Below are 27,040 nucleotides of genomic sequence, written 5' to 3' on the forward strand. Positions count from 1 at the left end.
CTACTCCAAGGCCTTCGATACCATTAATCATGAAATCCTACTTAAAAAAATATCTCACTATGGTGTGCGAGGGAAGGCCTTGGAGTGGTTCAGGAGCTACCTACTTAACAGACAACAATACGTGTTTGTTAAAGATCATAACTCCAATTTGAAATATGTTAACTGTGGAGTCCCCCAGGGTAGCTTATTGGGCCCACTTCTTTTCACAATTTATATAAATGATTTCTGTAGATCATCCAAAATATTATCCCTTATCTTGTTTGCAGATGATTCGACCTTATTTTTTTCTCATCAGAATCCACAAACTTTAGTTGATGTTATTAATTCTGAACTTATTAATGTTACTGAGTGGATAAGAGCCAATCGATTATCTTTGAACCTTAACAAAACAAAATACATGTTATTTAGTAATTCCATAGACAAGTTACCGATGAACATTATATTTGATAATACCCCATTAGAAATGGTACCTTACACCAAATTTCTTGGAATAACAGTTGACAGTAAACTTTTTTGGAAAAATCATATTGAAAATATATCCAAAATAATTGCACGAAATATTGGTATTATTAATAGGCTAAAATTTTGCATTCCCTCCACATCATTAATCATGCTCTACTCATCCTTAATCTTGCCTTATTTGAACTATGGGATTCTTATTTGGGGTGATACCCATCAATATTTATTAGATAAATTGTTGCTTTTGCAAAAGAAAGCACTTCGTATTATTCATAGTACATGTTTCCGTTCTCATACGGACCCACTTTTTCTAGAAAGTAAACTGTTGAAAGTCAAGACCTGTATTTACTACAGTTAGGGCACTTCATGTATAGTTATAATAATAATGCACTTCCCCATATTTTTGATGCCATGTTCCCAAAAAATCAATTTTATCATAACTACCCCACGAGACACTCTGACGAACTTCACATCCCACTTTACAGAACTTTACTGGCCAAAAATACATTCCTATTCAACGGTCCTAAATTCTGGAACTCACTCGCTAATAATGTTAAAGACAGTGTCTCCTTGAATTCATTCAAACGTAAACTCAAACGTATCCTGCTTTATTCCTATAATTCTCAACGGAACTAACACTTCATTATCTTGATTATGATCCTTACATTTTTCACTTTTATTTTATCTTTTTTCATCTATATTGTCCAGTCATATCCTTTGTTTTTTTCACCAGATCAAGCTGGTTCATGGTCAGCCCTTTCCCATTCTTAGTTTTACTCCTTTTTAAAAAACTAGTTGTCTTGTACTGTCCTGTCTCTTGTTTTGTCTTGTCTTCTACGTCTTGTCATCACCTCTCTCTGTTTTTTTTCCTGTCTTGCGCAACATATCCTTTGCAACGAAGACCTCTTTGTGTGAAAAGCTTTGCATTTGTTCAGTTTTTATGTTTCCGTCAATATGATTTCTTTTTCTCTTTTTCTTTCCTGTAATACATGCATGTACGCATATAGTAAGTCGACTATAATTTCTTCTTTTCCAAGGGGGATCCACAATTTTACAAGCTTTGCTTTTAAGTGGATCCCCCTCATTTCCATATCCATTTATTCTCTATATTATACTGTTTTTTTTACGAAGTAAGAATGCCCTTCTGTAAAATTGTATTTGATTTGTATTGTTTTATATTACTTTGTATTATGTTTTGAATGGAAATGAAATAAAAAAAAGAATTCACTTGAGTTCAATAGGTGTTATTACAACACCTTTTGTTGTTACATTTACAATACGTTTAATCTCTAGGGTGTAATTTTAACACCTCAGGGTGTGGTCCTCTGTTAACACCAATTGGTGTCAGTTTTAACACCGCAGTTTTACTGTGTGGGTGCTAAAATACGTAATTGTATTTCTACTGTATAGATGGTCAGACTGTTGCTGGGTCGACATGGTGAATTATGTTCCTCCTAAGTACTGGACTTTTCGAATGACAGTCAACCTCGTCCCCAGAGAGGATACAAACGCTATCAATAACCCACCTCAAGTTACTGGCACACCAGTGAAGATCCTAAGCAAGGGTTGTCGGAGGACAAACATAACCATTCCGGGTATGCCACTGACTATAGATATTTATCTATTATTTCATTAATATTCTATTTACCCTTTAGAAAAATTAATGATGCCGAAAAATGGCTCTGCCGGGAATCAAATCCGAGCCTCCAGCTTTGAACGCCAGTGCCTTTACCACTAGACCACAGAGACGGGTTAGTGGCTAGGGCGACCCCGATCCGATTGACCGTCAGCTAGACAGATTTTCGACACTAGACCAATCATAATTTCCTTTGTCGGGTGAAGGTGGGTTTTGAACAATGACAAGCCGCCATGCCTTAGCTGGATCAAAGGTATTGCTTTGATACATTACACGTATGGGAGAAAGTATACAAATGTGTGAAGTTATACATGTACAACTACTTTGACAACTCTTTTACTTAAATATTGTAAAGAAATGGATGAAGAGAACAATGGTAGGCGTAGCTTAAATCAAGAACCCCCAGAGCAATGTGCATTTTGGAAAAATAGGTGTTGCCGAAACAAAAGTCTCAGTATGGAATCGAACCCGGGCCCCAGCTTTGAACGCCGGTGCCTTCCTGAAACTTTTATCTTTTTCTGTTATAATTTGTTTTCTTGCTTTTTTCGCTATAAGCTTTTTTGTCAGGGTGAACTTGCCGTTATTATGACCATAAGGTCTCTCTGCCGAGCCATCCGATGCATGGGGAACACTAAAAAAATGACGAATCAGAGAATCAAGATAAAAAAAAAATTAAGAATTCGAAAATCGAACTTAAAGGTCAAGCCCACCTGAGAAAATTTTGTATTTGAATCAATATAGAAAAATCAGACAAGCACAATGCTGAAAATTTCATCAAAATCGGATGTAAAATAAGAAAGTTATGACATTTCAAAGTTTTGCTTATTTTCAACAAAATAGTTATATGAACGAGCCAGTTACATCCAAATGAGAGAGTCGATGACGTCACTCACTCACTATTTCTCTTGTTTTTTATTGTTTGAATTACACAATATTTTAATTTTTACGAATTTGACGATTAGGACCTCCTTGCCTGAAGCACAAAATGTTAAAATAATGGAATTCCAGGTGTTCGGGGAGGAATGAAACTTCATTTCACATGAAAATGATGAGAAAATAAAAATTTTTCATATTTCATATAATAAAATACAAAAGAAATAGTGAGTGAGTGATGACATCAACTCTCTCATTTGGATGTAACTGGCTCGTTCATATAACTATTTTGTTGAAAATAAGCGAACTTTAAAATGCCATAACTTTCTTATTTTACATCCGATTTTGATGAAATTTTCAGTGTTATGTTTGTTGAATTTTTCTCTTTTTATTCAAATCAAGTTTTTGTTGGGGTGGACTTGTCCTTTAGGGCAAATATGAACCATTAACCTTGTGTAACGCCATCTCAAGTTCTCACCTACTCCAATCTGACAAGGTTCCTAATCCACAATACAATATTCTGAGCAATGCAGGTCTACTTGAATGGTGTTGGTCAGCTTGCTCCCTCTATAAACGATAATAATGATATTGTTAATACTACTATCTATAATAATAATAGCTGGGTTTACAAAGCGCGTTTCGCCTGAGGACACAAAACGCTGCTATTATTACTCCGACGTTAACAGGAGCTACCATCACCAGCGCTCAGTGCATGGAAGGAGGAATCAATCCTGCCGTGTATCCATTCACCTCACCTGGGTCGAGTGCAACACAGTGTGGATATATTTCTTGCTACAGGAAAACACGTCATGGACAGGATTCGAACCTACGACCCTCTGTTTGAGAGGTGAGAGTCAGAACCACTAGACCATGACGCATCCGACAAATACAAAGTTTAGAGTTTATGTTAACCCTAACGATGAGAACAAGAATAGAAGTTAATATATATATATATATATATATATATATATATATATATATATATATATATATATATATATATATACTAATTCTGTTTTGTTTGTCTGTTTGTTTATAGCTATTGATAGCGATGGTGATGAAGTACGCTGCCGATGGGTGCAATTACGGAAGGGAGAATGCGAAACAAACTGCGGGGGCACGTCATCACAAATAGATTGGTCACTTGAGGTATGTGATTTATATGAAGTAATGCGATTCTGTGAAATCGCCAAGATTAATAAATAAATGAATAAACAAACAAATAAATGAATAAATAAATAAAGATTAAACCAAAAAATGGAAAATGAATAAATGTACAAATCATAACAACAATAATGATGATTACAATTACGTGATACAAAAAAATAATGAAATAATAATGATATTGATAAATATTATCCCTAATGCTTTAAAATATAACATATTTATGGAACTATGAACTTACGACTTACTTTTCGGGTAGGTTTTTTTTGTAAATCTAACTCATTTGCTAGGTGCTTAAAGATAAATTCCAGTTTTGGTAACGACCTCAAAATGACTTTTTTACAGAATCTAATACAATGACCACTGAAGTGTCTGTTTGTATGAATAAAAAATATGTACCAAAGGATTCTGAAAGAAATTGTGTGATTGCTGAGAAATAAGCAAAATAAGCGCGGATTCGGTCAGTTCCGTCGGGTCTTTATTCCAGAAATATTAATACACTGTCCCACGTGTGCCTATCTGTGTTGGTGATCTTCAGTGTGAAAATTTTTCAGCGTAGATTTCAAGATTTCACAAAGTTCAGTTTATGTAACTGTACCAGATCTAGATCCTCGATGATATACTGACAATTAAGCCTTGATTTACAGACTTTCTCATGAAATCAGTGTTCACTGCAACTACTGGAATTTCTCTTTAATGGATCGATTTCATTCGATGTCATGAAAGCAAACACAGGATGTTGCAAGTGGTACCTCAACAGCAAATAGCGGAAGATAGTCGAGATGAATTATTCATCATGCGGTTTGCCTCAAGTAGCTGATGACAAGTAAAATACACAGTATGAAATAAAAAAAAATAACAGCTATACATAGAAGTGACCCGATAGTTTCTCTTGGAAAACGAATTACCACAACTTATCTTCACGTAAATATCCGCGTTGACTGTATCATAAAACTTAAAAAGGCGGACTTCTTGATATCCACAAAGATTAAACCAAGTTTCAAATCTCACATTTGATTAAAATGTTCAATTTTCTGTGCGATCAACGTTGTCACCTTTACAGAACACCGCGGCAGGATGCCAGCTGTCGGTTAATCCTAGACGTTCGACAGTGGGTTGGTACGGAGTGCCCATCATGTTTGAGGACTTCAACAGAAAGGGCGAAGTTCTTAGCAGCGTGCCCTTCCAATTCATGCTGAGGATTGTGGGCAAGCGGTCATGCCCGAAGCCGGAGATCGTCTCCTCCTTACCGGATTGTTTGATGCGACCAGTTGGTGAAGATTTCAGCATCACGCTCACTGCTCGGGCGGTAACTCCTGGATCAAGGTATGATCAAACCACCGTAGAGGGCGTCACACTTTGTCGGCGTTGCCGCCCTCTACGTTCATTGGCATTATAAAAAAAAAATCGTGTAGCTATATTTGGTATCGTGACCAAAGATCGGTCAAATCTACCGATTTGTAAGTGAGTCTGTCTGGGACACATAAAAATTGCCAGATATTAACCCGAATTCTGGTATATTCTCACCATTAAATCAGTTGATTTGACAATTTTTTTTCACTTTATTTCCAATTCGTCTAATGCCAATTCGTCCAATTTTCAACTCGTCGACTATTATTTCGTCTACCATAAGTTCGTCCACTCACCACATTGTCTACTTCCATTTATTCTAATGCCATTTCGTCTAAAAACCAGTTCGTCCAATAGCCAGTTAGTCCATATACCATTTGGTCTAATTGGATTAAATGTTAGATTTTGCAAAATGAATAAAAATAACATGGATATTAGACCAACTGGTTATGGGACGAAATGGTCATAGTAGAAATGGTGATGGGACGAAATGGTCAGAGTCGAAATGGTAATTCGACGACATGGTTAATTGACAAAATGGTTGTTAGACCAAATGTTGATGGAAGGAATGGCATTATACTAAATAAAGGGAGACCATATGGTGAGTGGACGAATTGGCAATTTACCATCTTTCGGCTGGACAATACAGTCAAGAGCATATTGGTTATTTCTTGTCGATCCTTTTGAAGGAGTACCTCGGGTTCTGCCTGATTTGTGGGACACAATAGTCCGTAAAGATGAGTTATTAGTCTGTGAAATGGAATTAATTGTAGTGTAGAACTACGTAAAGGTCAGGTCCACCGCAGAAAAATCTTTATTTGATTGAAACAAATAGAAAATGCAAAGAACAACTACATTGAAAATTTTATCGTATTTTAATGGAAAATAAGTCAAAAGTTTTGACATTTTCAAGTTCCGCTTATTTTTTCAGAGAAACAGTTATCTGAACAAATCGTCGGCGGTCATCCGGACCGTCGTATCAGTCAATTTTGGTTTAAAAAAAAAATCGATTTTGAGATTTTTGCGGAAAATGTAAGTACGAGTCTTACTCTATTCGTAACTAAATTTCTCGGTAGCAATTTTTATTTTTTGAGATATGAGATATTCCTCACCAACTATTTATATATTTTTAAGGGGGGTATGGATTGAATTATACAATATTTTAATATTCACAGATTTGAAAATAAGGAACAACTTTGCTGAACGATATAATGTTAAAACGAAAGTAGCTCAGGGAGCAATAAAACTTAGTTTCACACGACAATGAGGAGAATATTGAATATTTCATGTGATAAAATACAAAAATTAGTAGTGAATGAGTGACGTCATCAGTGAGCTTATTTGCATACGGATCATGATGTAAATACAAAATCGTTTGACTTATTAAATTCTCTTCTCTGGAGGAAGCGACTTGACGATGTGATAAATAAGACCCTAAACTATCGTCACTTAAAATCTTTCTCTTTCTGTTCCATGCAGGATTCGGTCGATTATGACAACTGGTCTTCTTGGCATGCACAAGAGCGAAATCAGGGCTGTTCCTGAGAGACCTCAAGAGTCCTCTGTCATTGTAACATGGACACCCCCATCGAGTGAGGAAGGGCGGACCAACACCCTGTGCTACCAACCGGAGGATTCAAATGGGCAAGTTCAAGATACACAGCAAAAAGCTGTGGTGTTAACCGGTGTACATAGAGGACCACACCACTTATTTTATACCGGTGTTAAATTGGTGGTGTTAGTTTTACACCTATAGGTGTTATTACAACACCTTTTGTTGTTACATTTACACTCTTTGTTGTTGTCTTTAATCTCTAAGGTGTAATTTTAACACCTCAGAGTGTGGTCCTCTATTAACACCAATTGGTGTCAGTTTTAACACCGCTTTCTGCAACATTCAGAATCTATTAAAAAGGCCTGTCAAGTCACAATGGACAGATTAGAGGTCATTGTCGAAGGTTGGTGGATCGTGACAGCACATCGTCTTAAGATTCAAACCCGACAAAAAATGCAATTTCTATGTCGTTCATCCAAAGTCCAGGACAAAGTTGCTGTATTTATTTACATACTTTCGACCATGACTTTTTGATTATTCGTTTTCATGAAGGCATTTAAAATTTCTTTTCTAATGTTCTTGAATCTGTCGTGCGCCGTGGAGCAAAAAAACCCATGTTGTCCTCCATCTGCGCCTCAGCGCTTCGAAAAGAAACGTGCTTAAAACTTGCTCATGGTACCATTTGTATAAAACGAACTGAAACGGCTGTATCGTCTCGCCATTTAATAATTCATTTAACGATTAATACTAAATTGACAATGACTCCATATTTTTTTGTATCTTGCAGTTTCCAAGGAGAAATGACTTGTATTAGTCTCCTTGTGGGAGGTAAGCGAAAAGAGGTATTAACAATTAATTTCTTGAGCAGACGCGTCTTTTTCGTAATTTTCTTTTTTTGTGGGGGGGGGGGTCCATCTAGAAAACACTTTTCCATGGGCGTTGTACAAATTCGAAAATTTCACCAAGGGCGTAACCTGGGGGGGGGGGGTGCACTGGGTGCACGTGCACCCTCCCGCTGAGGCAGAGAAGTTCCGACACTGGCAAGCAGAAAGATTTTATATTTTTAACCCTTCTGCTTTCAACAGCTGATTTTCCAAACCTTAGTTCCACCTCCCAAAGATGTGCACCCTCACACCACTTCAGCTCCACCTCCCCATGCTCAAACCAGCCTGCACCCTTATTTTCACACAATTGAGCATCTCAAAATAAAACAAATCATGGTGATTCAAATGAAGAATTCATTTATCTTCCATTTTTTAGATGCTACAGCAATCAGCGGACCGATTCCTGATCCAATTACTTCCAGACCCAGCTCTGGCCGGAAGATTCACAAGAGCGAGTCGGTTTTCATGATCCGGTTTGATAAGAGCGTAAGTGACATACATGTATATATATATATATATATTGTGAAAGAATCGATGAAGAGAACAATGGCAGGCGAAGCTTAAATCAAGCCTTCCCAGAGCTATTTGCTCTTTGGAAAAATTGACTGACAGAGACAGGTTAGTGGCTAGTGCGATCCCGCTCCGATTGACCGTCAGATGGACAAATATTCTACACTTTACCAATTATAATTTCCTACTTTTGAGTGTAGGTTTTGAGCACTCAAAAAGCCGGCATGCCTTATTTTCGGCATCACCATTTTTTCCAAAGGGCAGATAGCTCTGGCGAACCTTGATTTAAGCTTCGCCTATACTACCATTGTTCTCTTCATCCAATTGTTTCAAAAACTATTTAAAGAAAAAAGAGTTGCCAAAGCACTCTGCTGTTGTACATGTATAATTTCACACATTTATTATATTTAAGTTATGCGCGGGAAATCCAGAGGGTCAATGCGTCTCCGAAAACACCTTTATTTTAATAAATAGTGAAATAGTTCAATACAATGAGATTTCCATCAAAATCGAATTTAAAGCAAAGAAGGTTTGTTTAATCTTTTTACTCACATCAAGATAACGGTTTTTTTTTCGGTTTTTGTCTCACCTGCATAGCAGAGTGAGACTATATGCGCCGCTTTTCCGACGGCGACGGCGTCAAAATCAAATCTTAACATGAGGTTAAGTTTTTGAAATGACATCATAACTTAAAAAGTATATGGACCTAGTTCATGAAACTTGGCCATAAGGTTATTCAGTATTACTGAACATTCTATTACAGTTTCATGTCACATGACTAAGGTCAAAGGTCATTTAGGGTCAATGAACTTAGACCATGTTGGGGGAATCAACATCGAAATCTTAACCTGAGGTTAAGGTTTTGAAATGTCATCATAACTTAAGAAATTTATGGACCTAGTTCATTAAACTTGGACATAAGCTTAATCAAGTATCACCAAACGTCCTGCATGAGTTTCACGTCACATGACTAAGGTCAAAGGTCAATGAACTTTGGCCATAATGGGCATGATGGGGGTATCTGTTGAATTACCATCATCAAAAATAATTTTGATTTTTTTTTCCAGTGCTATCAATTAACGTTATTTTTTTATTACTAATATTTTTTTTTTGGGGGGGGGTTGGTGATGCACTCGTCTTATGAGCAAAGGGACACAAAGGAAATAGATCACTCTTTGAATATTGAAAATAATTTCCATAATAACCATGTTAATAGGAAAGTTATATTCGGGATATGTTTTTAGATCAAGAGACCAACTGCTGGGAGTGAGATCCGGCTACTTCGGGCCGATGGATCGCATCTTCTTACCGTACCCGTCGAACCCGCTGGAGGTGGACACGATGAAGCAGTGGTATACTACGACAACGAGATCGTCTTCGCCATCCCCGAGGAACGCCTGCAGGAAAAGCAGACCTACAGGATCGAACTTCCCGAAGGGCTGGCCGGGGAACCTGGTACAGAGGCGTGCAGGCTGCCGTCAGAAGCTGCATCGTGGGATTTCACGGTCGTCGGGGGTGAGTTAACTTCAAAGCGGTGGATCCATCTCCATGTCTCACTTCGACTTCGTTCGGTCTGGATTCGGTTACGTTGGTGTAACTGTAGCATTGGGAATCTTCAGGAAGGGCATGTGAAACCAGGGGTTGTTTCACAAAGATTATGACTTAACCCTATCTAGGCCGGGGGGGGGGGGCCCTCGGAGCCCCCCTCCCCTCAACAAATCGCGCGATATTTTCGCAGCGCGAAATTTGTTGACCGCACCACTCGGTGACTTTTTTAATTTCACGTCTTGTGCAACTTTTGAGACCAATTTCGCGTCACTAGGTAAGTGATTCCGTAATTACGCAACATTATATAAGTGCATGCCTGACCAAAAATTGCTTAAAAAACGTGGTTTTGGGTACAAAGTCAACACAAAATGTGTTTTCAACCAAAGTTCATAAATGTATGATTATTTTTAGTTATGCTGGTCTAAATGTATTTATTTTATGCTTTTTATTATCTCAGAAGAGTCCCCAACAAATTTCACTGAAAAAAACAATGAAAAACAAAAGGTAAAAAAAAACAGAAATACATAAGAAATTGCAAAAGACAGTAGAATACTTAAGATAATGATTTGATATCGCAAGTTTTTTCATATACACTTGCTTAGAACACCATAAAGAGTTTCTATACCAAAAGTAGAACATTTTGATCTTTATTTAGGGAGTTAGAGGAAAAGGTAAGATTTCGCATACTAATTACGCATAAATTAGAATGATCACTTAATAGTGATTCGCATGAAATAAATAACTATACAGTTTTGTAGAATATGTAAATAAGGCAACCCGCGTGCCAATTTTCGGCGCGATCGTGCGATCGATGGCCGAGATGGCAAGGGGGGGGGGGGGGGCTGGGTGCCCCCCCCCGGCCATATGAACTCCCAAAATACCCCAGCCTAGATAGGGTTAAGTAAGTTAAGTTTGACTTAAGTATGACTTAGAGTCATGCTTAAATGCTGACCCACACGTCATGATATGTAACGTGCAATCTTAGTGATTAATACGCATTTTATACCGCACGCAATCGGGAATCTAGTGCTACCCTAATTCTCCCCTTATAACTTTGTGAAACGCCTCCCTGGACGATGTAGCTAGAGTTATATATACGCTAACGTATTTATGGCAAGCCGTCTTTTCATTGCATGAACCCTGTTTCTTAAGTTCATACAAAATATATCTGGGGTCCGTAACACAAAAATTAGCAATCAATCGCTAAATCGATAGACCAATTAAGATCAATGTTTCACGCGCGTTTCGTTCAGAATGTCAACTAGGAACCAATCAGAAGTGTTCTTTCGCTAAGCTTTGTGTTACGATCAGGTCAAAAACGGTTTGTCATACGTCGGATGACACGGGAGGACATTATATTACTGATTGATTGTTTAGTTACAAAGTTACAATAACTGTTACAATCTACTGAAATACTTGAATATAATTGGTTCGTAATTTTAGTTAGTGAAAATCACTTACCTTTTGTTTCATGAAACGCTCCTGGTCTGGCATTCCCAATACATCCAACAGTTACTGAGAACAATGAAAACCAATCTATCAAGCATGCCCTAGCTTACACTAACAAACGAAGGTTAAATTGTTAAATATAATGCACAATTATTTGAGTAGTGGATCATTGAAAGTTTTGTAAGCGATTTTCACGACCTATTTGCTATTTCCCATTTAGATGCAGTGATAAGCAGTAGCTTATGATATCTTTTGGGGAAAATTAACGACAAAACTTAAAGGGGAAGTTTACCCTGACCAAAACTTTGTTGTGAAAATAGCAGGAAAAATAATAAAAAATATTGCCAAAGGTTTGAGAAAAATTCATTAGAGAATTAAAAAAATGTTAGAATTCGGATTATTTGATTTGTGACGTCATATGCGAGCAGCATTCCTACATAGCGTATGGTAAAAATAATTATGAAATCTCATTTTCTCAAAAAATTGAAAATGGTTTTTACTGTAGTTTTCGTATATCAATATACAAATCATTTCACACCCGATCATGAATAGAAACAAAATAAAGTCATCAGGAACCATACACTGTTAAAAAACCCCTGATTTTACAGAAAAATAAAAGATTTTGCAGAAAGCAATACCAGAATCATTCTTTAAATTCATGAAACAGGAATTTTTCTGCAATTTAACAGAACAGGTCTGTTAGGAAAAGGGGAAAAGAGTGTTTTATTTAAGGAAATTTGTAAGATTACACACACCAAATACCAATTTCCTGTAAGATTACGCAATCTGGTAAGATTACAGGTGTTCTCGAGACTCTGCTGCAGGAACTTCTTTTAGTTTAAGGATAAATTTTCTAACAGTGTACAAAATTTGAAATTCATGCATTTTATATTACATTACCTGTACATATGGGGCAGCTGCTCGTTTATAACGTCACAAATCCAAAACTTTGAATTCTAATAACTTTCTTACTCTTTAATGGAGTTTTCTCAAACCTTCGGCAATATTTTTTATCATATTTTCTACTATTTTACAACAAACTTTTCTTCAGGGTGAACTTTCCCTTTAATGAAAGGCCAAAATAAGGATCAGGTGCAAAGCTATTCTGTCAGACTTCCGTTATAAGATTGCAAAGATACAGTGAAGTAGCTCTCGATCCCGCAAGCGTTTAGCAGTATTCCATTTAATTAATTGATTTTTTTTATCACGGGCTGTATTCCAAGAAATTACAGGATTCGTTTACAATTTGCCCATAATTCAAATACCATTTTAAGTATAATTTACACCCGTATATAAATTATGGAGATAACTTGGGTAGTATTGACCAGCTTATCAATAAAATGCTGCGTGTCGAGTGCAGCACAAAGCAAATAGTTTTTTTTTTTTTAAAATAAATTGATAGATGAATGGTCTATTTTTTTGAAAAAAAATCCAGCTGAGTGTGCTCTAATATTTGAATGCCGCTCGTATTTTATAAAGATTTTTAATAATAATAATAATTGGCATTTATATAGCGCTTTATCAATCTACGACTGTTCAAAGCGCTTCACAATTATTATCACCCGGTCACTGGATTCATAGCATTCCAAGCAGCCTGTTAGGCGCAAACTTGCTAAACCAACCACAATGACGGTTGTTTCCTACCGGTACCCAATTAGCACCTGGGTGAGAGTGGCAAAGTGTGGATTTTTACATCAATTGTAGCTTTATCACCATGGCAACTACCATGGTAACAGCCTGAGGGTTCAGTAGCCTATCACAACCAAGGTTTCCATGGAAGTTATATACAAAAATGGCATATTAACGATAGGTGTAAATCTTTCCCACTCTCACATGTCGCGCATTCGCTAATGTGCTGGTGGGTGTTTCATAAAGCTGTCCGTAAAGGCCCTATCTCACCAACGGAGACGTCGCCGCGACAGTCTCCAACTTATCAGTCGCTGCAGTCGCGGAGACGTCTCGGAGACAAAAATGGCTTGCGCTCTCACCAAGGAGACGTCTCGATGGAACGTTTGAAAAATCATACACCTGACTTGGAGCAGGAGGAGGGATATCAGCACGCGTTCAGTCACGTGGTTTCTGAAGTGGGTCAAACAGTGTGAAGAAGTGTCGCGGAGACGTCTCCGCAATGTATTATAATTTTTTTGGGTCTCCAGTAGGTCTTCGCGATGTCTCTGAGACGTCTCTGAGACATCGCGGAGACATCGCGGCGAAGTCTCAGCAGTCGCGGATATCATTAGTCTACGAGACGTCGCAGCAACTGATGGAGACTTCTCGGAGACGTCGCGGAGACTAGAAACAGTCTCCAAAAATATTAAACATGTTTAATATTCTTGCGAGTCCTCGGAGACTCTGTAATTTTCATGAGACGTCTTAGAGATGTCGCGGAGACGTCTCTGCAACTAGCAAAATTTGTAGTCGCGAACTAGTTTCAAGCCCAGTGAGATACCCCCTTAAGTAAAGAGCGGTTTTAAGAACGACTGATGAACCTTCAATATAGGCGCTTAATCAACATCAACGAAAATGTCATTGTGAATATCATTTACCACAAAAAAGAAAAAGCAGTCATTCTTAGGTTCCATGGGCCTAATTACATCAGGAAGGCTAAAGATAATCGTTCGACCCGACCCATTCGATTTTTTTTCTCAATTTGATATTGCTGATTGACAAAAGTGTATGAATATAATTGAAAATCTAACAATGATTCTAGAAATAGAAACTACTGAAGTTCCTTTGCCTAAATTGAGAAGATATATCAATGATTTTGGAACTATTTTTTGACTGGCGGAAGAATAAGGGCTATTTTACTGTTTCAGTTGATACGTTTGGTCCCATCATAGTTATCTTCATAATTGGAGATTTATTCTTACAATGAGCTGGCTGCGATACCCTTTTCTGGTCAGATATGTCAGATGTAATATCCTATCCAATAACAGTAAACATTCGACCCTCTGATTACAAGTTTATTTGTTATGAATTTTTCAAAAGTGCAGTTTTAACACACAAGTCTCTGAGAATGTTTTACGCGCGTGACACCCTTAACTTACGGATAGCATTATGAAACTCCACCAGGTGAGAAAGCCCATTCATGTATTTTCCATTCTCATCGCAGATTATAAGGCGACTCCTGAAAAGCCCACCATCCGGAAACCAGCCCCACATTGCTACGAATCCTACATGGAGATATTTATCCTTAAAATGATGGTTCCGTACGAGGATCCGAAGCACGTGTACTTCCGGGAACCAGCATGTATTGCTTGTGTCTACAACGCGACCCATTTCGTCATGCGCACCGACTACCAATTCTGCGGCACGAATATCGTGAGTTCTTTCTTGATACCTCATTCCTACTGCTTTTCGTCACGAATGCTACGATTGGCCCTTCGTAAGTGGTCCCAGTCGAAAAACTTTGAACAATTCAGTTTTACGATCATTACGATTTTCACGACCGATCTGATACGATTACCTCACGAGTACCACAGCGTGAATCGTGACAGTGACAACTACGTAATAATGATGATCATGAATAACCATTGGCGTAAATGCATTTCGTTATACTATTCAGGTTTGTTGCAGGGATGAAACAATAGTTCATATTACCGCTTGGAATTAAGACCGCCAGTATGAAAAAAGACAATAATAATTGATGCTGCTATCACAAATACCTTTACAAAAACCTATTTCATACCATGTGACCGTAGCAGAAGAATGACAAATTAGATGATGATAATGGTTAATAATTAATACATAAATGTTAAAAAGTTGAAAATGGTATTGATATCATATGACGATGTCACGATTAAATCCGCAGTCCTATTCGTAAAGAAATCGTAGTGATTTTATCGAATCGTATCAGATCAGCGGTGGCGACCGTATTGATCGTAAAAAGATTGAACGGTATTTTTTTTGGCGCTCAGCTCTGGAAAAACCAATCGTGGCAATATACCGTACCGGATTTCTTTACAGTTTGAACGGGGCGTTACGATTTCCACGACTGATCTGATACGATCAAATCGTGGTGCGAATCATTACATTAGAAACTAGGTATTATACAGCTTGTAAAGGCCGATCATTATGGACCGCATGACAGTGGGCAAGAGGTAATAATTATGTCGTGTTATATTTCAGAATGCGAAGTTATCATATCGTTAATATAATACAAGAATTATCTTTATCAATCGGGTGAGTCTTGATGGTCTAGTGGCTCTGACTCTCGCCTTTCAGAGGGTAGCCGGCAGAATGAATTCCTTGAATGCGCGAGCGCTGGAAGGCAGCTCGAGCTAAAGCCGGGGTAATGATATAAATACCAACGCATCTCGGAATAGATTGTTTCTAGATAGATGGCGCTCTTCAGATGCCTATTATTATTATCACTATTTTAATTATTATTATTATTTTCATCGTGATGGTAAGAAGTGGAGTTAGAAGCATATAGGCCTTCTTGTTTTCCACCTCAATCTTGTTGCTCTCCTGAGATAATAAAAAAGAGGAAAATTTGAACACATCTCCCTTATCTAATCTGACCTTCATTGGCTACCCAAATTCGATCAAGGATCAAATATAAACTTCTTATATTAACATTCAATTCTATTCATGGTATTACCCCTGCTTATCTTCAAGAACTTGTCCAGATTCATAAACCTAAGCGTAATCTCCGTTCTGGCTCACAAAATCTTCTCTCTGAAATTACTGTCAAGACCAAATCATATGGGGATCGGGCTTTCCAGAAAGCTGCACCAGCACAATGGAATTCTCTTCCATCGACATGAAGAAATATTACCCAGCTTGAGAAATTCAAAGTTCAATTAAAAACCCACCTTTTTCAGAATGTTTGATTTAGTCACTCGCGCATAGAGACCTGTAGGTGTTATGCGTATTTAAGAAATGTACTATTATTATTTATTATTATTATGATCATCATTACAATTCTCTTTCAAGGAACCGCAAAGAGGGAACGGTGCTTTGGTAACCAACGATATCCGGATCATCCAGGACACAGTCGGACAATCCGACTCGGTTACCCGGTCAGGCGGGTCTCTGATACACATCGTCTGTAGGGCGGATCACGTGATTTTCGTTTCGCTGGATACAGATATTGAAGTGATGGCTGAAGATACATGGGATGGATCAATAGCGGTGTATAACTACAGCCTCATGTTGTATGGAGATAACGCCTACACCAGCCCATACGGGTTAGTGTGACCATGATCCCACCCCCCCCCCCCGGGACCTAATTCAAGGATTCCAAATCCGCGTATCGCTGGTAGGAAAGATAAAAAGGCCGAAAAGTTGAAGGGTGTTTCTGCGGCCACACCCCCCCCCCCCGCAGAAACACACAGAACACACGTCGGAGACGCAAGCAGTATGAAACGTAATATGATTCGAGCATTGAAATGATGCCAAATCAAAAGATTGTAGTATCTAAACAACAAAAATTGTCATTACAGGATTCAAATCTCCGGTTCTCGTCTACGCAAATGGAAAAAAAGTGCCTCACTTAAAATTGAATTTAGTAATATTTTTCGTAAATCTTGATAATGATAAAGGTGTATCAAATAGATAATTCAAAATGGATGGTTTTAACACCACATGAACAGGGCCCTGTGAATGTTTTTTTTTTCGACCAGGGGTGGTGATTTCCATTTGACAAGCAAAAAAAAAACAGTTACTGTGAAAAAATATAGGTCATTTTGGTTACATTTATAGTACACGCAGCACCCCCTTTGATAATCTTGGGGGTGCTTCAGCACCCCACGTCCCAGGGCCATGCACAGGAGACATCCGATAATGTTAAAAATACACATTGATATCCTTTCCGTCCAGGTATTCCAGCTACCCTGTTCAGGCTCCTCTAGGAGAGAAACTTTACTTCAAGGCGAGCACGGAGAGAATTGGAAACCGACGAAGAGAAATTTATTTGAGAAGCTGCACTGCTACTCCTTATCCGAATCCCGGCGACCTCCTCTCACATCAGTTCATTGACAACAAGTAAGTTGTTGACCTTCAAAATCCTCGTTCCCACTGTCAGGAGTAACGCCACGACTTAAACAGCGTTCTTACTCGTTGAGGAGTCGTACGCATTGGCGGCGACGCAGAAGATTATCTTTTGTGTTTGGGGGGACGGCTATTGTTGCGTCCTCCCCCAAACACAAAAGATAATCCTCTGCTCCGCCGCCTATGCGTCGTAGTGATCGTGTCAGATCGTATCAGGTCGGTCTTGGCAATCGGTATTGATCGTAGAAAAGATTGAAAAACTGTCGTGTGAGCTGTTACGAACGGCAAAAATGGTCTACAGTACCTGATCAGAAAATATACTTGAACCGTCAGAAATCATTCCACTATCATGACTATCCATGATATCAGTACAATTGCTCCGACTGATCTGATATGAGCACTGCCATTACCCCCCACGATAAAACAAAAAACGTTTTAATCTTGGCACGAATCGTAACCGTGAGAATTAACTTTATAATAGTTTCCACTGTCACGATTCGCTCCACGAACGCCACGATTGTACTTTCGTAGCTGATCGCAGGAATTTTGTCAACTTACTGACATTTCACGTGAAGTTACGAGGTAATGCTATTGGATACGATTTAAAGCGCTCGGATGGGATAGGGTCACGGATGGTCATTTTCAGGCGCCACGACCTGGTATCCCGTTCAGATATCAAATATAGTCCGATGGGATTGTCCCAATTGTGTATACGGTTAGGTAATGATCGGATACGAACATCACGATCAGATACTTGATTTTGGACTATCTGGTACGTGCATTTATGTTTGGATACGACAATTTTTTATATTAAATTTCATTATTGACATTTTCTCATTTCTGCTCTTGTGTTTTCTCTTTCACTCATCCACATCCTCTCTCTATCCCCCAAATTCACCCCCACCAAACGTATCCACTTCAGCTGCCCTGAGGACGATACTGTTACCATACAACGCATCTCTCGCGAAGAGATCCAGTTCTCCATCGAGTCTTTTGCGTTTCTTCATCATTTCACGAGCGAATCGGTAAGGAAATAGAGGAGTATATCGTTGTTGTCATTATCATTATCTTTAGTTATTCCTAAAATACTATTATTATTACTATTATGGTTATCGCCTTGTTTAGGCAGGCTAGCCTCATTGGTGACGCACACTGTTCTCCCAGAGGCACTGTAGTGGTGGATCTAGGGGAGGGGACTAGGGGCTTAAACCTCACCTTGTCACACTTTAAAGGAGGAAAACGAACAGTAACTCAATCACCCCCCCCCCCCTCTTTCCCTGCCTACGATGCTCCCCAAACAAAACAGTACAGGGACTTTTCGCATTTACCATGTTTCCTACGGAGATATTTTCTACAACTCCGATAAACCGGGACGGCATCGGAATCTCTTGACTCTGGACGACGACATATTTGCAATTGTTCGTCCGGTGCAAATCTTGGGATTATCTGCTGTTCCAGTCCACCAACTTTCGACAAAAGCCTCTCAACTGTCCGTTGTGATTTTAAATGCATTTTCAAAGGAATGGATGCGTTGTAAAGAGTGTCTCCGTCGTAAATGCGAAAACTCCCTTGTGGCGGATATACGGAAGAAAACCGGGGGAGGGTTTAGAACGCAGACTGTCGCAGCCGCATCTCATCCTCATAGGGTCAAACCAAATAGTAAACGATACAATTAATGATTCCCGCAAAATTTGATGCACTTTTTTTAGGGATTATGGATGAGTAATAAAGTACTTAAAATATTATAGTGATCTCGTAAAGGTCTAAAATATGCGATTCTTTTGAACGCGCAATTCTTACGAACATAAATTCGGGTGAAATGTGTAGCTCTATACCAAAAAAAAAAATCAAGCACATGGACCCTACTTAACTTGTGCATATTTCAAATATTCAGATACAAAAGTATCTTATGTGCAGTTTGGTGAAAGTGAAATGGATCTCACTTTAAATGTGGAACGTCCTTAAAAAAGTCATTCATTTATCATCAAATCTCTTTTTTTTCTCTCTCTCCTTACCATTCTTTAGATCTCTGTCTACTGTAAGGTATGGTTGAGGAGTCATGGTGATGGCCCGCCATGCCCAGTGGTGAGGACCCGAAGATATGCTTGGCCGAAGTAAACATGCCTTGGAATACGATCTGACCGCCGAAAAATACATGACCAACGAATGTACACACCGCTTTAACAACTTCTCTTCCATATTCGGGATGTTCTTATTTGCATGTACAATAGTGGACAGGAAGTTTTCGCTCGGCGACCTATCATGCCTATGGAGGATTAAAAAAACACGGTTTTGTGTGTTGAAAATGCCGTCAAATAACAGTGATGAGTTCTTTGTCGAAAACTGAGGGGTTAAAACAGCAGTTTCGTCCTGCAAGACTCTCGACAAGCGACATAATAATTTGCTATTTTTTCGTCAGCTTCACAACTACGACGAAATTGCTGTTCCTGTTCAACAACTTTAGACAAGATCTCCCGGCTGTTCATTGTCATTCGAAGGGCATTTTCAATGCATTTGCTGTGTTCTTAGATCCGCCCCGAGTGATTGAATAGAAAACTCCTTGTTATTCCAGTTCGGGCTTGTCATTCTCAATTTGGGGCTTGTTGTTCACCGTGATAACAAAGTAGAACAATACTATGACGTATTTATACAGTAGATCTTTAAGTTAACCGTGCTGGTGACATTTTTGGGCTTAATTTCCTCTAAACGTAGGGTTATGGTTAGGGTTGCAATAAGGTTAGATGTTACGCTTAGGATAGGGTATAAACAGTGCGTCCCAGAAAAACGAAACCAAGATTTAGCGATCATTAATCATAACTTAATCATAATAAGAATAGACAAATGACCTACCAATTTAAAGCTTAGAATCACCTCTTTCATCTGATATTACTTAGGTTATTTCTCATTCACGCATGAGTGAGCAAAAACAATTTGAAGAAAGGATACTAAAACTCATTTGCCGGGGGGGGGGGGGGATCCGGGTTTCAAAACGAAAACCACATTTGTGAAAAGTTCAATATATCTGCTCTTTAATTTGATACCCCAAGTACAGAAAATGGTCAAGAAATAAAAAAGTTATGCTCCCTTGAAACAATGCTTGTATTTCCATAAATTCATTAGATAAACGTGTTTTCACCAGTTTCCCACAGAAGCTATCGCATGGTGAACAAAAGATGTAACGCATGGCTGATCGTGAACAAAACGGAGTGTCAAGTGAGTTTGAACGCTAGCCTGGAGAACCTCTTCATTTTATGATATTATTGAAATTCAAGCCTTGTTTCAAATGACCAGTGGTATTCTGAGGTCATTTTACCTTTAAAATATTTTATTTTATCTCTTAAAATGAAACTGGTATTCTGAGATGACATTTTATCTCTCAGATAAGATTTACAATTTTATCTTGCGTATACATTTTATCTTGCGTAACTTTTAATGATACTCAACAAAACAGTACCTGCGTAGACAAAGGCATCGCGTATCTGGGTATTGCAACGCAGATGATGTGCTTGCGCCCAAGATAGTTTGAAGAAAAAAATAAAATAAACTTAAAAGAGGGTAGGGGCTATTTAATCTCCGCGACGTTGATTTCACCAATATTTCTAGGTGAATTAACCCCAAATGTTGACATGAAAATGAAGAAAAATTAAATATTTATTAAGAATAACACCTTAACGTTATTCCTATACAATAAGAAAGTATTTCATAAGACATGTCTTTACTAATATTGTCTTTGAATTGATGCTTGAAAAGATGCGATCCAGACCTCGAAAAAAGATGAGAGCATTGTCCTTTTTGTTAAAAAGAAATCTCTGTAAAGACGCGCGAGCGTATAGTGCAAGCGTATTTGAAATCAAAAATTGACGCAATCTAACCCCTTTGCCACACCACCATGTGGAATGGATTTCCATTGGTTGACTGACACGAAAGAGCTATAAAAGCGCGTTTCTAATTGGATATTGATTAAAAAGTAGGTGTGTCTTACAGAGATAAAATGAAGATAAAATGGTACTCAGAATACCAATTTGGAGAGATTTTAAGGGCATTTTATCTCACTGATTTTAACGGAGATAAAATATTTTATTTTATCTGAGATAAAATGGATCTCAGAATACCACCCCAGAACTTTTTATTTCTTGACCATTTTCTGTAAATTTAATCATTTGAAATAAGGCTTGAATTTCAATAATTTCATAAACTTTGAAATTGAAATACAAGCATTGTTTCGAGGAAGCATAACTTTTTTACTTCTTGACCATTTTTGGGGATTAAGGTGTCAAATAACAGAGCAGATATTGAACTTTTTACGCATGTGATTTTCTTTTTGAAATTCAGATACCCCCGCCATGTTTTGGTATCCTTTCTTCAAATTGATTTTGCTCACTCATTATGAATGGGGAAACATCTCAGTAATATCAGACGAAAGAGGAGACTCTAAGCCGTACAATGGTGGGTCATTTGTTTATTTGTGATTAAGTTATGATAAATCATCGCTTAATCTCGGTTTCGTTTTTTCTGGGACGCACTGTATATCCGTTAGTCGTATACCGTAACATGGAATACCAGTACGCTGTATACCCATACATCTATGTCATTATGTCATGTATGTTGTGTATTAATAGGATAACTCTCTCTCTCGTATGAATGCGGGGTTGGACCAAATAGGCGACCCAAATTTGTCGCCACTTCGCTCTTGGGAACCTGAATAGTAGCCCACTATCATTTTATCTTGTAAGTAATGAATGGGAGGCAAAACTTTAAATTACATTTTACTGTTGCTATTCCTGGCATTCTGATTGCTTCTTGGAGCCCATATAGTCTCTTCAGTCTGTCGGGTAAAATGCTCACATGTTATGTTCGTGAGAAGCATTTCAGTATTTTTTAAAGGTAATTTTATTAATTATTTACTTATTATTATTAATCTGTTTTACTGATACATGTATTTATTTATTCGTTAATTTGTTGATTCATTAATTGATTGATTTATTTATTCATGCACTTATTAGTTTATTTAATAAAAGGTAAAAGCAGTTTGGGATAAAACTTTGAACGTTAGTAATAATGAAACTTACATTTTAACTGTTTGATATTTTTAGTATTCAGTTTGTTTTTCGTTTATTACTTTATTTTATTGTGTTTATTTTCCAATCATTATGCATTTCGTTCTTTAATAAAAGTTAAGTTATAAATTTCCTTTTAAAAACACATTAACGTCATATGCTATACAAAGTTTTCTAATCATGAAATACAACAAAAATAATTTTCCTTAAAATTGATGTTGTATGTTTTCTCCTCTCACAGAAAATAGAATGGCTAAATTTACATGTGACTAGGTTACTAAGATTCATTTAATTATCCATATATACCCTCTTTGTATAAAAGTAGTACACAAGAATAGGCTTTTGTCACGAATAACATTTTCTGTGCAATATTTTAAATGCATACAATTAGTAGTAATCATATTAATTCACTTGATACGATTGTTCTGAAGTATGAAAATCTGTCGATTTCTATTGTGCACATTGTATTGAGGCTGTGTCATTCATATAATACTTATACTGAATAAATTTGATCAATAGTTTTTGGTGTTGGTTTAACGTTGCAAAATGGTGCATATGGTCTATTATATGTTCACAGAGTTGTCAAAACTATACATGTCGCTATTTGTGAATTGAGTTCAGTTGGTCGGTAAAGGAGCTATCTCACAAGCTATTTATACATTTATAGCGAAGCTTTATTTGCAAACAATGCGAATATGAAAGGCCAAAATTTGAGTCAGACGTTTTCCTGACATATCAACAAAATCGGTCTACCTTATCTAAACTAAGGCAAAACTTCTCTTAACCGTTATTTTCGGTGATTTGTTAATCAACAACCGCTTATTCAACTTAGCTTAATGCAGATTATTTTAAGTCAGTTCTTGCTAAGATTTTTACCGTTATTTGAAAGTTATGCGCAACTTAAAGAGCAGCTTTAAGTTTATAAAACGTTCTAAACGGTAAGCAATTGGCATGCCCAGCTTCTAAACGGTCAGCAGTGTTGATACTATGTTACAATCCACTTCAGAGACGCCTTTTCCCACGTTCACGATCTATTGAAAATGCTCATAAAAAATAATGGACGGATTGGAGGTCATTGTCGGAAGTAATTTGGTTGACCAGGGGCCCGTTGCAGAAAGAGTTGCAATCAATTGAAACTCTAAAAATCACGCGCAACTTTATTTTCAACCAATCAAAAACGCGCATTTGGGACTTGCGATTGATTTTTTGACTTGCGTTTAAACGCAACTCTTTCTGCAACGGGGCTCAGAGTGACACTGCTGTTTGGATTCACAGATTTGGACAAATGCTATACATGTACTTTGTCATGAAGGGTTTTTGACAATAGGTTCTCTGCGTTATAAAAAGCGCCTGCGAAGCGATTGCTAAAATGCCCGACCCTGTAAAAACGTTGGTGTTAAAACTGACACCACCAATTGATGTTAATAGAGGACCACACCGTGAGGAGTTAAAATTACACCCTAGAGATTAAACATAACACCAAAGAGTGTAAATGTAATAGCAAAAAGTGTTGTAATATCACCTATAGGTGTAAAACTAACACCACCAATTTAACACCGGTGTAAAATAACTGGTGTGGTCCTCTATGTACATCGGTTAACACCACAGTTTTTGCTGTGTACGACTATCAAAAATATAAAATTAAAGACATTGTAAGAGAAGGGAGTGGGACACTTTGAACATAATTGCCGGCTATATTGACAACAGGGATACGAAACCTGGGTTCCGTAACACAAAGGTTTGCGAAGGATTGCAAATATGAAAGAACCGCACTGATTTGTTCCTGGTCAGTATTTCAAACCAAATGCGCGTGCAACATTGATATTGATTGGTCAGTTCATTTAGCGATTGATCGTTAATCTTTGTGTTACGTAGCCCAGGTTATAATGATATCATTGAAAGTATTAGGACCATATACCGTGATCATTCCCAAAAAACTAGCCATAGAAGGGGGCATAAGACCGAGAGGGAGAGAGAGAGACGGAGGGAAGTGGGTGGAATAACACCGAGAGAGTTTGAAATTATCAAGTTATGGATTTTATATATTGACAGCGATATGAAAATACGGGAAGAGATAGGGGAACAGAGAAAAAGAAAAGGGGAGATGTGAAAGAAGTGTAGAGAGAGATGGAGAGGAGAAAGACAAAACACAAGACCAAAAAGGGAAAAAAAAGAAAGAAAGAGATGGAAAGGGGGAGTACAGGAAGTTTCCCGAGTTCCGAGAAATCCCGATCATTTCTGGAAATATTAAAAAAAATCCAGAAAATTTCGGAAAATTAGAAAATTGCAATGAAACCGCAACTAAGCATACGCTTAAATTTTGGGGCAACAGACTGTTCACACCATTTGGTTAAAGGAATTATCAAACTCTGTGTAGTTTTTAACATATACTGTATAATTTTCGACCCCAAAAAAAATAACATTGGTTTAAAACTACCCATAATTTGATAAAGTTGTCACAAATTGTTGTATTGTGTGGATAGTATGTTGCCCAACCCTTTTTTTTAGAGTTTAGTAATTTTCAATATTCATGTTTTACTTAAAAAAAGTTAATGAATTGTTTGCCTCATACGACGTAGCTGGAAATTTTCTGCTCTCGATCTGGGCTTGCGTTTTGAAATTATGTTGCTATTTTTAAAAAAGTGCATCCAACAAAAAAGGGGTTAAATTGACCTAATTCAGACTAGCTTTTTTATCGTCCGATTTTCGTTAAAATAATTTGAAAATTCCTGGAAATGTCTCTATGATCGAATTACAGGAAAACTGAGATTCGGTTTCGGAAAATTTGCTTTGAATATGTGGAAATCCTGGGGTTTTGAAAAGTGCACAATTGTCTTCATAAAAAGTTTGTTTCTCCACCCTGAACTTCAAAAGCGGTGTCCTGTTTTCAACGCACGCTAGATCGTTATAGCCAGTGTCAAGTTTTATCATACTCGATGTTCAAGTTTCAGATATATGTCATCTGGTCTGCGGCTTGTGAAACAAATGGTGCCCAACTTTGGCAAAAGGAAGCAAGTGACACACCAGTCAAATTTGACTTGTTGTTGTTTCTGTAACACCCTTTGTATGTTGCACGTTCAGAAAAAAATTTGTGGAAGAAATGATCGTTCTAATGAAAGATAACAAAATGTTATTGCAGTGACACCTATGTAAATGAGGAACACACATGGCTCATTTACAACAAATCATACTTTTGTAACTTGCTTCCTTTTGCCAAAGTACGGCAGAATATCCACACTCATACTCTACATCTTTGCATTCGATACAATTATTCAGAATGACATTGGCAATAAATAAGCTTAACTGATTTGAAGACTTTCGCCAAATGAAACATTATGGTAGGGGATGAGATCCCACGTATTTAACTTCGTCACACACACACACACACACACACCCTAACCCTCATGAAAGGTGAAAAGGTGTAAGTTTTCACCATTTGAGATGCATGATATCTTAACTAAAGTTTAAAATTTACCCGTACTAAATGGTTCACCTCTACACTCTTGAGGGGGTTGATATCCTTGTAGCTATGTGCACCTTATAACGGTACACAATTGTACTCATTAGCACCCCATGTCCCATCCCTGGGTTCTATTTCAAACCCATATTTCCTAGTGATACCCAACTTTAAAGGGATGCTCAGGGCTGAAGGTAATTCATATCCCAACAACTAAAGGTCCCTTGTAGTCTCAAAGTCTTCTTACATAGGCTCAATGCCTTCCTCCCTGATCTATGAAGTATTTTGAATTTGATACTGGAACCCCCCCCCCATGGTCCCCATTTCCCCCTATTGTTCTAAGAGATTTCGGTAGTATTTTCTTAATTTCTTGTGTTTAAATCCTTGGACCCCGTGGAAGAACAGTACTGTCTATGGGCAGAGCTGAACCGGGTGTCCTTCCGATTTCACATGTCTATTTGATATTGTTGTTTGTTTGTATATATCTGTTCTTACTTGATATTTTTTTCTACATATCTTGCTTTTATATGTTCCTTTGTACACTTATGTTTTTATTGTGAATTTCGGTAAATAAATAAATACAAATACAAAATACAAAACAATGGAGTAAAATTCAAAAAGGAAAATGCTTAAAATTTGACCCGAAATGGGATTAAAAGTAACGAAGTTGTCATGCTTTTTTAATTTAATTTTTTTCATTATTATGGTGAGAAAGTTCTAGGCATGTCTTCATGAATACTCATTAGGTGGGGTGATGTTGTAATTTCCCCGCTTGTTCTCTTTTAATCTATTACATGATATAAGTTGATCAGGTTTATCCAATTTTTTTTCTCCCAAGAACTTAATCAATTGGTTGATAAATAAATAAGTGCATTATTTTATTGCTGAATTTTTTTTAGTAATAGAAACACATCATTACACATTTATAAAAAAATGAAACAATTATAATATGTAAACAACATAAAAAAAGTTGTGGAAGTGTCGTCATCAGCCCACCTAATCAATATTCATGAAGACATGCCTAGAACTTTATCCCATAATGCAAATCTCTAATCTTTGTTATTTGTTATGCGATTTTGATGACATTTTCAGCATTTTGCTCGG

The 27,040-nt window shown here is 37.5% G+C and overlaps 1 protein-coding gene across 1 annotated transcript; it reads left to right on the forward strand.

The window, feature by feature from the left end:
* Positions 1-1,874: 1,874 nt before the first annotated feature.
* Positions 1,875-19,986, forward strand: LOC121416605. The gene is made up of 12 exons (XM_041610095.1): positions 1,875-2,054; positions 4,008-4,117; positions 5,196-5,458; positions 6,962-7,126; positions 7,825-7,865; positions 8,298-8,407; positions 9,676-9,946; positions 14,541-14,749; positions 16,367-16,620; positions 17,252-17,416; positions 18,345-18,447; positions 19,448-19,986. The coding sequence occupies exons 1-12, from the start codon at positions 1,895-1,897 to the stop codon at positions 19,538-19,540; spliced, it is 1,944 nt and encodes a 647-aa protein (XP_041466029.1). The 5' UTR covers positions 1,875-1,894; the 3' UTR covers positions 19,541-19,986.
* The last annotated feature ends 7,054 nt before the right edge of the window (positions 19,987-27,040 follow it).

This window comes from Lytechinus variegatus, chromosome 6 (genome assembly GCF_018143015.1).
Source record: "Lytechinus variegatus isolate NC3 chromosome 6, Lvar_3.0, whole genome shotgun sequence".
Taxonomy (NCBI): Eukaryota; Metazoa; Echinodermata; class Echinoidea; order Temnopleuroida; family Toxopneustidae; genus Lytechinus; species Lytechinus variegatus.

Excerpts from the sequence above, each read along its gene's own strand:
- LOC121416605 (XM_041610095.1), top strand. The coding sequence starts at position 1,895 with ATGGTGAATTATGTTCCTCCTAAGTACTGGACTTTTCGAATGACAGTC. Across the intron at positions 16,621-17,251 it reads GCCTACACCAGCCCATACGG|GTATTCCAGCTACCCTGTTC; the intron begins GTTAGTGTGACC and ends CTTTCCGTCCAG. Across the intron at positions 17,417-18,344 it reads CATCAGTTCATTGACAACAA|CTGCCCTGAGGACGATACTG; the intron begins GTAAGTTGTTGA and ends TATCCACTTCAG.